The 13,356-nt window shown below is 47.9% G+C and overlaps 1 protein-coding gene across 4 annotated transcripts in view; it reads left to right on the top strand.

Moving 5' to 3' along the window:
• Window positions 1-13,356, top strand: part of NRP2 (neuropilin 2) — an 89,347-nt gene that overhangs the window by 65,819 nt on the left and 10,172 nt on the right. For 2 of the 4 annotated variants that reach the window (XM_066553963.1, XM_066553962.1), the window contains exons 14-15: window positions 525-621; window positions 3,041-3,061. In XM_066553963.1, the coding sequence (XP_066410060.1) occupies window positions 525-621; window positions 3,041-3,061 (118 nt within the window). Of the gene's footprint in view, window positions 1-524; window positions 622-3,040; window positions 3,083-9,052; window positions 11,953-13,356 lie in introns of those variants that run through there. The other 2 variants (XM_066553966.1, XM_066553965.1) reach the window with 2 other exon arrangements.

Genomic DNA, 13,356 nt, shown 5'->3' with positions numbered 1-13,356 from the left:
CCTGTGATTAAGTAGGAATAGGCTGACCCTTCTCCCCTGACATTTCAGTACTTCTTATGTAATGTTGATGGGAACAGCACTTTACAGTTAATGTAGCTGTGCATTTTGTGTCCTTCCCTTCCTTTTTGTGATCAGAGCTCAGTTAATACCATGGGCCAAAGCTGCTGCTGCAGTAACTCAGAGTTATGCCACTTGCATCATCTGTGCAAGAGCTAGGGGGGATTCACTCAGTCTTTTTTCCTTATGAGAGGCACTTAACTGAAAAAATTGCAAGCCAGGAGCTGCCAGGCCAGGCAAAGATCTCTCTGTTGAACCTGTCCAGGCACAGCAGTTTTCCCTGGGAAAGGGCTGGCAGAGGCAGGGCAAGGAAGCAGGACTAGTGTCAGGTGATCCACAGGTCTGTAGGGAAAGCCTGGAGCAATTTCCCACCCTTTCCTCTGGGAGCAGCAGCCACTCTCCGTAGGTGGTTCTAAGCTGGGAAGCGCCCAACTTAGCACTGACATTTCTGTCCCGATTTCCCACAGATCGTGTTTGAGGGATTTATCCGCAACGGCCACTCGGGAGAGCTGGCCCTGGATGACATCCGGCTGGGCACCAACATCCCGCTGGAGAACTGCATGGGTACGTGTGCATCCCGCCTGGGGGCAGGGAGGCAGGGAGGGGGCACCTTGCCTTGTGAGCTGTCAGTGGGCCACACCTCCCCTGGCCGAGTTAGCAGGAGCTTCTGGATCTCAGCTGGGACTTTGATTGCCCATGAAAGAAAGGAGGGCGACTCAGCCTCTGGGGGACAGGGCTCTGCCTGCGTTGGTGTGAGGAGAAGGGAGCACATGTCTCTGCCACGCAAAGCTGAAAGAGCAGCTGAGGGTTACTGAGGACTATTCTGTGTGATAAGGACATACATCAAATTTAAAAGGAAAGTGCTGAACAAAAGAAGCCAGCTGTCAGTCAGTATTACACACTTAGAGGGGCCAACGAGTTCAAAAGGAGTCTTCTCTAATAAGAAAAAAAAAAGCTGCAGAGAGGTTTTACAGCAATGTTAACACAATAATAAAAGAAATTTTTGCCCTAGAATTCACCATTCCCCAAACCAGGCCAAAAGCCAGGTAAAAACAGAAAGGACTTGGGGGAAAAAAAGGAGCAAAAAAGTGTTTCAGCAGTTTGCAGGTGGAGCCACTGCCTGCACTTTTCCTCTAGCTGGAGAAAATTGCAATCACACGGATGGCTCTGGCTGCTGTCTTGCTTGGGTGTGTATTTAGAGGTATCCCAGCTGAGCATGGGACCAGCAGTATTTAATTAGTGGGAGCTGTGCTGAGAGCTGACCGGAGCAGCAAGGTCCTGCTCTTGTGCATGTCCTGGGAGAAGCATGTTTCACTAGGAAGTGTCTGACCCATCCTGAAGCCAATGAAAAAAGCAGGGAAGAGCCTCTCTCCCTTTTGGGCTTTGAAAAGCCCCATTCAGTGAAGCTGCTCTCCTTACTCCCACCAAGGGATGATCCCAGTGCCTCCCAGCCCAAGCAGGACAAACACTCTGTCCCAGGGGGTGTTTCTCAGGGGAGGAAGCACCAGACAAACCATGCTTGGAAAGAGCTGCTTACATTGCTTGCCGCCCTATGTGGGCAGGTGAGGGTAAAGATGGTGCAGAAACCAGCACTGATAATAAAACACAGGACTAGGAGTGTCCCAGAGAGGCTCTTAAGCACCATCAGTCCCCGTTTCTTTGATGCTTTGAACTCTGCTGGTCTCCCATCTGTCAAAGGAGCTAATACTTCAGATGTCAAATTCCCTGTATTTAAGGCTTGACAGTGGTGTTTTAATCTCTTGCCTTCTATGGCATTAAAGAGAAGCAAGAGCCATGATTAACACTAATAGTATTTCCTATCTAACTTCTTTGGAGCTCAGCAATTCACCTAGCTCCAGTCTTATTGTATCTTGGGCCTCATGAACCTAAAGCTTAATATTTCAAAAACAAATGCATTAATAAATTATGAAGTTTCAAGCATTTTCAGACCAAAAAACACACCTAACCACTATACAAAATTATTTTACCCTGTCTAGGAAGTTGAATGTGGATCTTAAAACCCATAAGGATTGTTTGTTTCAGATGGCTCTGAAACAAACATTTCCAGCAAAGGGTTCCCACTGCAAACTTTAACATAACTTAGGGGTCATTTCCAGTTTCACCAAAATAATAATGAAATGGTAGCAATACCATGCTGCTGTCTTTCTTTCACAGCCATGAGAATAGCTGACTCCAGCACAGGCTACTGTTTTTTCAAATATAATCCTTGGAAGTAATCTGATTCCTTTTTAGCATGAAAGAATGCTAATAAGTCACAATAATTTTTTCCTTTGACAAATGTGTCATTCGCATTTTGAACCCAAATGATGATTTCATAGCACTCAGTAGAGCCAGAGTCTGCTTCTGTGACTCACAGGCATAATGCAGAAGTAATCTAAAAATAATCAGAAGTCTATTACTTCTGCAAGAAAGTAATCAGTAGTAAGTACCGATTATTGCTTTTCAGATCCAGTAATTTGTAATAGATTACATCTTCAAAGTATCTTGAAAGAAGGAAAACTATCACTTGCCTTTGTTTCTTGTCACTGTGAGATGGAGAGGAGCAGGGCATCACTGCCCAGAATTAACACAGTTCCCATGTGAGAAACAGTGCCAGAGTTGAGCCAGAACCAAAACCACTTTTGGAAATTTAGGGGGTTTCAGGGTTTCATCACTGGGCCAGGTGAGGCTTTGTCATTGGATGACTCAGGCCAGCCAGGCTGAATACAAATGACCCTCAACCTCAGACATATTTTCCTCTGAAGTGTGTTTGAGTCAAAGGTTTTTGTGTCTGTTTGGTCCCCAGCTGGAGCCAGGTTTCTCACAGTCCTGGCTGAGGTTGGCTGGCTCCCTGTGCTGTTCCCAGCGAGTGGCTCCTGTGGAAGCCTGCTTCACTCAGCCACTGCAAATCAATGAGGATGTGAACTGAGGGCTTGGTGTAATACTCTCCTCTCTAACATGAGTTTTTGTTTTTCCTCTGCAGAACCCATCACAGCTTTCCCAGGTGAGAACTCCTACTTTCCAGGTAAAACTGCACTTCTCTCGGTGGTTTTGTTCTGCTGGCATGGGCTTTTACATCGAAGGAAAGCAATGTGTGTGCTTGTACAAACAGCAAATGTTCTGAGCACTGAAATGGCAAGTGTGTACTAAACTTCCCCCACCACAGCAGCAGGAGATGGCATCCTCTGACTTCTGCTAGGTGACAGAAAACAGGCAAGCAGGCAAGTCCCCCGTCTTGGGACTGAATAGCGTTAGGAAACCTGCCATCATGAGAAGCACTTAGCTCCTGAAGAGCAGCTAAGCCTGGAAGGCTGAAGAATAAAGAGTAGTTTTCAACTGACTTAAATGGAAAAAAAAGAGTAGCCAGTTAAAAGTGAAATCTGATGGGAGTAATTCACATTGTTGTGAGGGAAGGTGGTTCTCTAGCTCACAGATGCTCTGGCAGTGGCATGTTCAGTGCTGGCAAAGGAGGGTGGGGTGAGTCTGCTTGGAAGGGGAAGGGAGTTGGGAGGTATAAGTGAGAGAGAAAACTGCCATCAGAAGCTCTGAAGGTGACAGTGAATAAAAGGAAAACAAGGTGAAAATGGTATATTTAACAGCTTAATACTAGCCTGGAGAATAGAAACCAACACTTCTCTGATCAAACCTGCAGGGCAGGAGAAAAGGTGAGGAACTCCAAGGAACTGCCTCTCTCTTTTCAGGGGGGGTGCTGTTTGTCTTGTTCTGGGGTGGGAAAAACTATCTACTTCTGCAGACATCAGTTTAGTCTGAGGGGTTTATGGGTTTTTGAAATTTGGATTTTGTTTTCCTCCCTGCCTCTTCAGGAATATGTCTGGGGGTTGTGTTGTGATGAAGAGCAAACTTGGAGTTCCCCTTAATTTTGAGAGTTGTTTTGTCAATTGAATCAACATGCCCTTTGCTTTCACTGGGACATGATGTCTGTACTGTGCTGGTGAACTGTAAGATATGGCTGGACTCTATCCTAGAAGCAGCTGCATTTCCATGTGGGCAGAGCTGTCTCTCCTGGGTGTGTGCATTGGGAGCGATGGCAAAGCAGGCGCCGAGACTGAAGGGACATGCACGACTCTGTCCCTGGGGATTCAGCCTGTGGAGTGTTACCAATGTGAGGGACAAGTGCAGGGTCTAACACCATGTTTTACAGTCACACCCATAGTGTAACAACTAGGAATTCAGTTCTGCTTGTTTATAGGCTTATTTATCTGATATTCAGGCTTGTGGTGTTACTGAAAAGCTGCTGTGATATTCTCAGGTGGCAGTTAAAGCCTCACAACCATTCATGACTTCCACCATTGCTCTGCATTCTCCTAGGCCTGGTCTGGTATCTATTTTACAAACACCATCCTTGTCTTTTGAGACTTGTTACAGTTTGAACCCCTCTCTGGGTCCTCACATTCTATTTATTCTAAAGTCTATCCTAAAGTCCTGCTAATTCATATTGCTTGTCTTCCCCTTTGCCCTGCCCTGCTGCCTGAGTGCCTCCACTTCCCCATCGTATTCCCCAGGGCACACTGGCTGGGGAGAAACAGTGAGGTCCCTGAGCACCACAGGCAGATGCTGTTACAGGCACTTGCCAGCTTGTTCCAGCAGCTCCTGCCCATTCCTGGCTCCCTCAAGGACATCCTAGCATTGGTCGTAACAGGGGAGCAATTGCAATTGCAGCAAAAGTTTGAAAAGGTTCCCCTGGATGGTTGGCAGGTATAGATGGCACAGAGGGATGGACTGACCTGGGAAGAAAAAGTAAAGTGCAGAGGGAAAAGATGGAGAAGTGAAGATGAAGACTGGAGGCAATTACATGATAATTAAAATGAGGGAGAGACAGACATGCCCAACAGAAGGGGAGGGTAAAATGAGGGAAAGAAGTCCCTGGCTGGAGAAAAAAATGGAGCTGGAGAGGAAAAACCATGCATGAATTACTGAGATGTTCTATAGCCCCCACTCCTGCAATTACATGATGAACTGAAAAAGTCAGATACCATTAAAAATAATAGCAAATCCTTCCTCTCCTGGCTTGGGAGCAAAGCTGAAAATATGCACCTTACAGGCTCCAGGATCACAAAGCAAATAATAAGAAGAGAATTTGTGTAGGTGGAGTATGTTTCACCTAGTAGTTTGGGACCTTACAGGACCAGGAAAGTGTGCTTCAACTGTACTGCCTTTGAGCATTGATGCATTCCACCCTTAAAGAAAGGGTACAACAAGTGTCTGGAAACAAGGAATTAGATAAATACCAGGTGAAAAATAAGAGATATATTCCAAATAATGCATGGAGAAAAACCATGGAGAAAAACCACGGGGAGAATTTACCTTTGGGACTAGTGGATTCTCTCCCTGCTGGTATCCTAAAGTCAAGATAGAGATAGCTCTCTGGAGCAATGACAGGTAGCAGTTATGGGGTTGAGACTGACACTGGTTTTGTGGCATTCAGATTAGATGAGTGTAATACTTGCTTTCATCTGTGTCATCTGTGAAAAGTCCAGCTGTGTTGCTTGTCCACAGCAGTTAATGTCAGTGATTTCGGGAAGGAATATGAGCTGTGACACGGCAGTGGCAGAGCAAGGCGGGCAGCCCTCCAGGCAGCTTTCTGGAAAGGATTTTCTCCTTTTTCTTTCCTAGATGACTATTGCTTTTCCTTCTTTGGGTTTTGATTCTCAGTGCAAAACTCCAAAACTAGTCCCTATAGAGTGTTCCCTACTGGAAAGAGAATGGGGCAGTACCTGGCCAGGGTGGAGGTGCGAGGACCAGCAGCACAACCACGTAAAATATCCACCCTCTAAGGATTAAATCAGGTTTCCACTGACTGGTGTTCCAAGCTGTGCCATAAACACAGCAGCCACAACTTGACAACAACAGCAGGAGGCAGTTCTTTATTAAGATGAGAGCACTAGTGAATAAATGAGGAAGGGCAAGTGTGTGTGTGGCAGAAGGCAAAGGGGAGTGGAAAAATTATTAAGTTAAGAAGATGGATTTTTTTTTCCATCTCCCTGAGCAGTGAACTTCTCCACTAATATAACAGAAAACTTCCAGAGAGCAGCAGAGCCAGTAAAAACAGAGCAGATAACATCAGCTCTGTGTGTTGAGTGGATGGGCAGCTATATTTAGTGTCTGGCAATGTAAGGAAGAACAATCATTAATACTGGGAATTGGCTTCATTAGGGCTTAGAGACAACTGAGTGTGATTCCTTAATGACTTCAGTTGCTAAATGAACTCTCCAGACTTCTGCTATCTCCTCAGCAGGACCATGCAGTGTGGAAACAGGGGTTGAGGAAGGGCTCTGCACCACCCTCATGCTTGAAGCCCTGGCTGGGACATCTGGAGTGGGTCAGGGCCAAGCAGGGGCTGTCCTGAAGCTGCAGCCAGCTTGAGTTCCCCAAGGGACCTTTCCCACAAGCAGGATCATCTTCAGTACATCATGCTGCTTCCCTCCATCCCCAGGCAGGCAGAGATGCACAGGGAAGGGGCAAGGGCTGCAGGCTGGGCACTATGGCACGTGCTCCTCTCTGGCCAGACCCACCCTTTGTACACTCAGCCTCCCACTGGGCAACGTACAACCATCAGCAGGAAGCCTTCCTCCCACTCTCTTGAGACTCAGGGGCTCTTGTCACCCCTGACACCTGCCCCTCTCCCCATCCCAGCTCCCACCATGGGACCTGCTGCATATCAGTGGTGTGAGAGGCTGTTTGTTTGTAAATCTCTCACTGAAACAAGGTGCTATGTAAGCAGAGACTGTCACCAAGTGTAAACACAAGTGGCCTCTATACAGCAATCAGCCCCACGATTTCCCTGGGGGTCAGCCCAGCACCCCCATGCTGTCAGGCACAGGAGAGGTGTTGCTGATCCATTGGGGATGGTGCTGGGTCACATTCGGGTCTGGGCCAGCTCAGCCAGCTGGATCTGTGGAGAGAGACAGTGGGGGGTTATCAGTGAGGCTCAAGGCAGCACTGAACATGCTCAGCCTCCCAGGGAGCTGGCAGCAGCCCCCATGGGATGTCCCACACTGCCACCCCCATGCAGACAGGTGAGGGGCAGCAGCTGCTGGGGAGGCACAGGGATGTGCTGCTTTCATTCCCCAAACCAGCATGCCCAGTGGAGTTAGGGAAGGAGGTCAGAGGGCTGCCTGCTCCCTACCTTTGCCATCCTTAGCACACAGCCCAGCCTGTATGCCCCTTCTGCAGACACTGTTGGGGGGCAGGAGGGACATGGCCACCCCCGCTCCTGATGGTGAGGGGCAGCTGGGGTGAGACAGGTTGAGAGCAGCATATCTCCAGTTAGGCTTCTCCTGAGACATCCGAGTTCCTTGCCTACAATGACAAATATGTGGGTGGTTCCCAGCCTCCTGCTCTATAAAAGCAGGATTTGTCTTGCTTGTGTGTATTTTTCCTAGCTTTTGAGGTGTTTTTGTTTTTGTTGTTGTTGTTGTTGTAGCTATTCATCTGGGTGCACTGTTTTAGTCCCTGTGCCCAGTTTTTCAGGAATAGGGAGAGGAGAAAAGCCCTGTGAGTGGCAGAGGAACCATCATTTTGCCTCATCTCCTGTGCCACTAGCAGCAAAGCCGTCGCCATCCCAAATTTCCAGCCAGTGACTCTGCTGTTAGGCAGTGTTTGTAGGGGAGGGCAGAGGCTGTGCTGCAAGATGCCCTTGCTGCTGGCAAAGCTGAGCGCATCCTGCACTGTTTTGTGTTTTCCCCTTGGTGTCCTCCAAGCCTGCTCAGGAAACCGAGCTGGAGTTTGGTTAGCACAGAGCTCAACACTGTGTGGACACCAAACCCAGGAGCCCCCAAAGTTCTGCAGGCCAGTACCGAGTCAGGGAGCTGCCCCCACTAGCCAGCCAGGGGCAGGAGGAGAGGGTGAGCACAGGAAGGGGGTCAATGTGTCCAGCAGCAGAGCAAACCCTCCTGAGAATTTCCCTGGGCACTGCAGCCCCCTTGAAGTAACCAGTAAATAAACATGGTGCAAAAATACCTCCCTCCCTAGTTATTTGCAGCTCTCCCCCGGGAGTGCTGCCGGGGAGGTGGGAGCAGCAGCAGCAGTGCAGAGCGGTCCTGCCGTGGGCGCTGCCGGTGCATGCAGGCTGTGTGGGCCCCCTGAGGCACAGATGTGGGCAGGATGTCCCCAAGTGACCCGGCCAGGGACAGCAGCCCGGCAGCCCTGCCCTGCAACACGCCGCAGCTGCAAGAGCAGGAAGGGCTGGCCGTGGCTGGGCTGAGTCTGGGCACTGCCTGCCCATGAGTTCAAGGGAGCCTGGTGCTTCTCCAGCCCTCCCAAGGTGTGGTGCTTTATCAGCATGAATCCATAGTCCTGGCTTGCTGAAGCTGCAGAGAGCATAAGTTTCTTGTCTGAATATTGAGTTGAATTTTGCAGCCCATGCCCTGTTAATAATTATTACCATCCCTTCTTGCTTCAAGAAATAGTAAGGAAATCTGTGTAGGTCTGTGAATGGGGCACCTAGTGAGACTAGACCTGTGTGCAGAGCACTTTCAGACAGAGAACTTCTTCTCTGTCTTTGCAGTAAGAATGACAAATGCTTCTCCCTGTAATCTCTTTCCCAGTCTCCTGTGGTAACTTCCTCAGCCATCTGAGATTATGCTTTACTTCCAATTACGAACGTGACGTGTTCTGTCACTACTTGACAACATCTGCCATGTGGAGACAAAACCAGGTGGCTGATCTGGAGATGGCCAAAATAAAGAAAGGGAAAAAACATTCATTGATGCCAAAAATAACAGTAATAATAGTGCATATGGAATTTGTATTGCGTTCCAGGCAGCCTGATTAATTAAAAGGGAAGGGAAAGGCCCTTGAAAATGTGGGCTCAGCAAATGCCAGTCTGTGCCCTCCCCTAGGAGCACGCCCTGTATCTGGAGGCGGCCGTGGGACCTCGTGTTGCTCCGTGCTGTACTCTTGAAAGCATGTGTGTTTCTTTTTGTGCGTCTGCATGCCTCCCACCTAGCAACCCTGTTCTGTGTCTCCTTCCCAGGGGCAACCCTCCTGCCAGGGACCGAGCCCACAGTGGACACGGTGTCAGTGCAGCCCATCCCAGCCTACTGGTATTACGTTATTGCCGCCGGAGGTGCTGTTGTGGTGCTGGTCTCCGTCGCGCTGGCCCTTGTGCTCCACTACCACCGGTTCCGCTATGCGGCCAAGAAGAGTGATCACTCCATCACCTACAAAACCTCCCACTATGCCAACGGGGCCCCTGTGGCCGTGGAGCCCACCCTAACCATAAAACTAGAGCAAGACCCCAGCTTGCGCTGCTGAGAGCCGAACAGGAACGAGAAAGCAAACAAAACACAAAACAGACAGACAGACAGACAGAAACTATGACTTCAAATACGTTGCCTCAGTTTTGCACTTTTTTCCTTACTTAGCATACGTGTGAACTCTTAGATATCTCCATCCCTTCTCCGTCCCCCAGCCCTCCCCAGATCTTTTACAAACTCTAAACTAATGCTGCATCTTGGATCGCCAGAAGAGACACACCGCCCCTTCACTTCAAAAGTGAACGCTCCCTTTCTATTACTTTTCAAAGATACTTGGGGTGTCAGGTGGGGGTTTATTTTGTTTTGTTGTGTTTGTTTGGGGAGTTGGTTTTTTTTGTTGTTGGTCGGCTTCTTTGGGTTTTGGGATTTTTTTCTCCTCCCCGTAGGCAACCTGCAAGGGAACCTGATGGTGAGCCTGGAAGCTTGTGTGTGAGGCTCGTGTGCATGTGCTAAACCTGTGTGTGTGAGTGTGCATGGGACTGTGTGTGTCTGACTGACTGAATGTATATTTAGAAACAGCCCCTTTTTAATTTGCTTGTTGTTGCTTCTACTTGCACAGGGAATGCTTTTATTTTTGTTTTTGTTGTTGTTAATTTTCCCTCCTTCCCACCTCCTCTCTGGAAGGTCTGGGACGTGTTTATGGTGAATGCCCTGATTTGTTTACCTGGGGAAGAGAGCAATGCTTTTTTGTTGCCTTATCTAGCTTTGGCTGGGTTTCTTGTTTGATAGTGTTAATGTCTTGGGTGCAAATTGAGAAAAGGCCAGGCTGGACAGTAGGAACGTCCGCCTCAGGTGGCTAGAAGAATCCAGAGAGGTCCATAGACATTCAAAAAGCAAGAGATCTCTCCATTTTATTCTTTCTGCAGCCAACATGAAAACACAGCCATTGTTTGGAAGAGGGAGGGGAAGCCCTCCTCTTCCCCCACCTGCAAGTGAATCTATTTAAAGTTGCCTTATATCAGAGAAGCTCATAATGAATGTTTTGTTTGTATCTGTTAAAGCCAGCCTTAGGGTAACACGTAGACTTCAGCAGGTCTTAGTGGATGCTAAATACTGTAGTTTCTTGAGAATTGAAGGTTTATTTATTTAATAAGTATCCTCACTTTGGGTGCTGATGGTTTTGCTTTTACACAGGGAAGGGGGAGAGGGCTCCTCCTTGTCTTTCTGCTAGAAATGTTCAAGGGAGAAGTATAGTTCCCTTTTCTGGGTTTGATTTTTTTCCTTCTGCCCAATCCATAGCTGCTGAATCATAAAAATTGCCCGTTGACTTTCTAGAATGTCAGTTTTGCGTTTGCTAATGTTCTGCTTCTTAGAGCACCAGTAACATCTAGCAAGCCAAGCCCAGCCAGTGCACCTGGGGGGCCCAGCTATTGCTGCTGCTTTAACTGGGGAGGCAAGGAGGAGCCTCCACATGCCTCTGACTGTTGAATGGCCCAGTGTATTGTAGTGGAAATGCCTTATATAAATTACTGAATGATGACATGCAAAAGTGGTTTGAATTTTTAACCCTAATCTGTTTGCAGGCAAAAAAAGTACCTCCAGTGAGCAAGGTTCTCCATCTTGTTTGTGTCCATCTGTGATGACTGATCAGATTCCCTCTCCCCTTCTAAACTTGCTAGTGCCCATTCCTCCTTTGCCCATTAATATTGCATAAAATGAATCAAGATGAGCAGCTCTGTTAACTTCCCTGCAGTCTTGAGCTGCCTTTTGGTCTGGGAAAAAAAGTAAAAATACAAACTGTGCTGAAGTGGTATTGGCCTCTGTTGCAGCATAGCCCTGTCCCAAGGGGATCTCTGTCAATGGGGGTGTCACTCTATCCCCATCCTTGCCTTAATTTTGTGCAGCCAGTTTCAGTTCCCCGTGCTGGTTTCACAGCAGATTTCAGTGGGATCCTCTCAGCTGCAGCAGCAAGTGTCTGAAACAAGCAAGGAGTGCAGAAAAGCCCAGGGTGATGTGCCATGGTGAGCACATTAGGTATGGTGGGTGCTCATGGCACCTGGGCCTGGCTCCCACAAGGTTTTGGAGAGCAGCAGGGACATGCCTGTCCCACAGGGCCAGAACAGACCCAGGGAGCTCCTGCCACCTGGAAGGCAGTGCCATTGAAAGGTCCCTGGAGAGGAGTTTCCAGGGTAAGAGTGCTTTCAGTGTGAGCCTCCTCATCACACAGCACTGGTGTTGCAGTGCATCTGGTTTGGGATGTGGATTCCTATCCCCCTTGGTCAGCTGCAAATTAAAACAGATGTGAAATACTGGCATGTGCTTACTTTCAAGGCAGCCCAAGCCATGTCAGCAGATGATATTGTCCCGTTTCCAAAGTCAGCTCAGTCTCCCTAGTTCAGACGATTTCACTTTGACCAGGTTCACCCCCACAGACTTAGCAAGTGTGCATTGGTGTGTCAGAGAGGAGAATGTGGCACCCTGTCTTTTAAACCAAAATCACCAAAGACAAAACAGAAGGTCACTTCGATTTTTACTCCCAGTTCTCCCCTGCTCCTTGAGCCCTGACATCCCCAGCAATGCCCAGTTGCCTGTGTGTGAAAAATATCTTGTGGAAATTTGAAATTCTTTGAAGATGTATTGTGTGGAATGTAATAAAATGATGATATTTTTATACAAATATCTGGGGTTTTTCTTTCTTCTTCTTTCTTTGCTAATGACAACGCTGTGGGTTGAAGCAAAGGAGAGTTCCAAAACTCTTTGGAGCATCAGGACTATTCCTTTTAGCCAAGTGGAGCTCCAGTTCCTGCTGCGTGCAGACCCAGCTCCCAGCAGCCCAGATGCTGTGGGCTCCCTGCCTCGCTGCACTCAGGATTGGGTATTAACAGCAGCTTTTAGATCCATTACATTTGTACCAGGCCTTATGGGAGTTTGGGGAGGCTGGACTGACTCTTGGGATTGTTTGGGGATTTCACCAGCATTGCCTAAGTGCTAAATTGCTCAGTGTGATTACACAGAAATTCTCCAGCTGGGGCCCCTGGAGACAGGACATCCGACTTTCCAGGGCCCCTGGGGCTGGCCTGGCTGCCAGCTCAGCTGAGCCACATGCTCCCTCCCTGAGCTCAGCAAAAAATGGGTAAGCCATTAGCAAAATTAATAATGAAAGCAGCAATGCTTTCCTTTCCTCTTCTCTGCAGTCCCTGTTTCTGTGTGTCAGACTGTGCAGGGGACCTGTGCGAGTGTTTGGACAGGTGTAGGTCCCTGCTTTCCCTCCACCTGAGTCCTCCCAACTTGTTACTACAGGGACTTCTGCTGCAGCAGGTCTGCTTTCCATCTTCCCTATGTGCACCCTTCACCCCTTCAGCAGAGTCAGCAGCATCACATTTCATGTGAAATATATTTTGCTGCAAGTTTGAGAGGTTTTTCCTTCCCTCTTTATTTTCCTTCTCTCATATTCTTTACCCTGGCATAAAGCTCAGCTTTGCAACAAAACTTCCTGACTTTACTAGGAATTCAGGCCATCAACAAAAAAATAATTCAAATGTGATCCCTCACACTGGCTATTCAAACACAAGCAAAGCTGAGTACCCATGCTGCTTTTTTGGGAGAGGGCTTTTTTTCCCTGTAATTGTACAGCAAAGCAAATTACACTTGTAATTTGCATTTTGTACACTTCAGCGACTGTTCAAGCAAAATTCAAAACAAATATGCACATGTGAAAAACAGGGAGGGAGAGTGACTGATGGCTTCCCAACAAGGAAGAAAAAAATTCTGTTAAGTAAACAGACGAAAAGGGAGAAATCGTTCAGGATTAATTATTCCGTACGTGCGCCACAGACAGATTGGCCGGAGAGTTGGGTGCTGCTCAGGCTGCAGCACATCCTAGGGAAGAAAGCAGCTAAAATTAGCATGCTTTGTTTAAGGAAATAAATACAGCTTAGTGTGATTTTGATGCAAACTCTTCTGCCAGTAACTTTAGGCATTTATGTGTCTATTTAAAAAAAAAAAGAGGAAAACTTTTTGGGGGAGCAGTGGGGGCTCTGTTTTTCAGGGAACAGCATTGTGTCCTGTGTGCCACGGGGAG

Source organism: Molothrus aeneus, chromosome 7, assembly GCF_037042795.1.
Source record: "Molothrus aeneus isolate 106 chromosome 7, BPBGC_Maene_1.0, whole genome shotgun sequence".
Classification (NCBI taxonomy): Eukaryota; Metazoa; Chordata; class Aves; order Passeriformes; family Icteridae; genus Molothrus; species Molothrus aeneus.
Note: the sequence above shows the minus strand (reverse complement) of the source record. Positions and strands in the feature narration are given on the sequence as shown.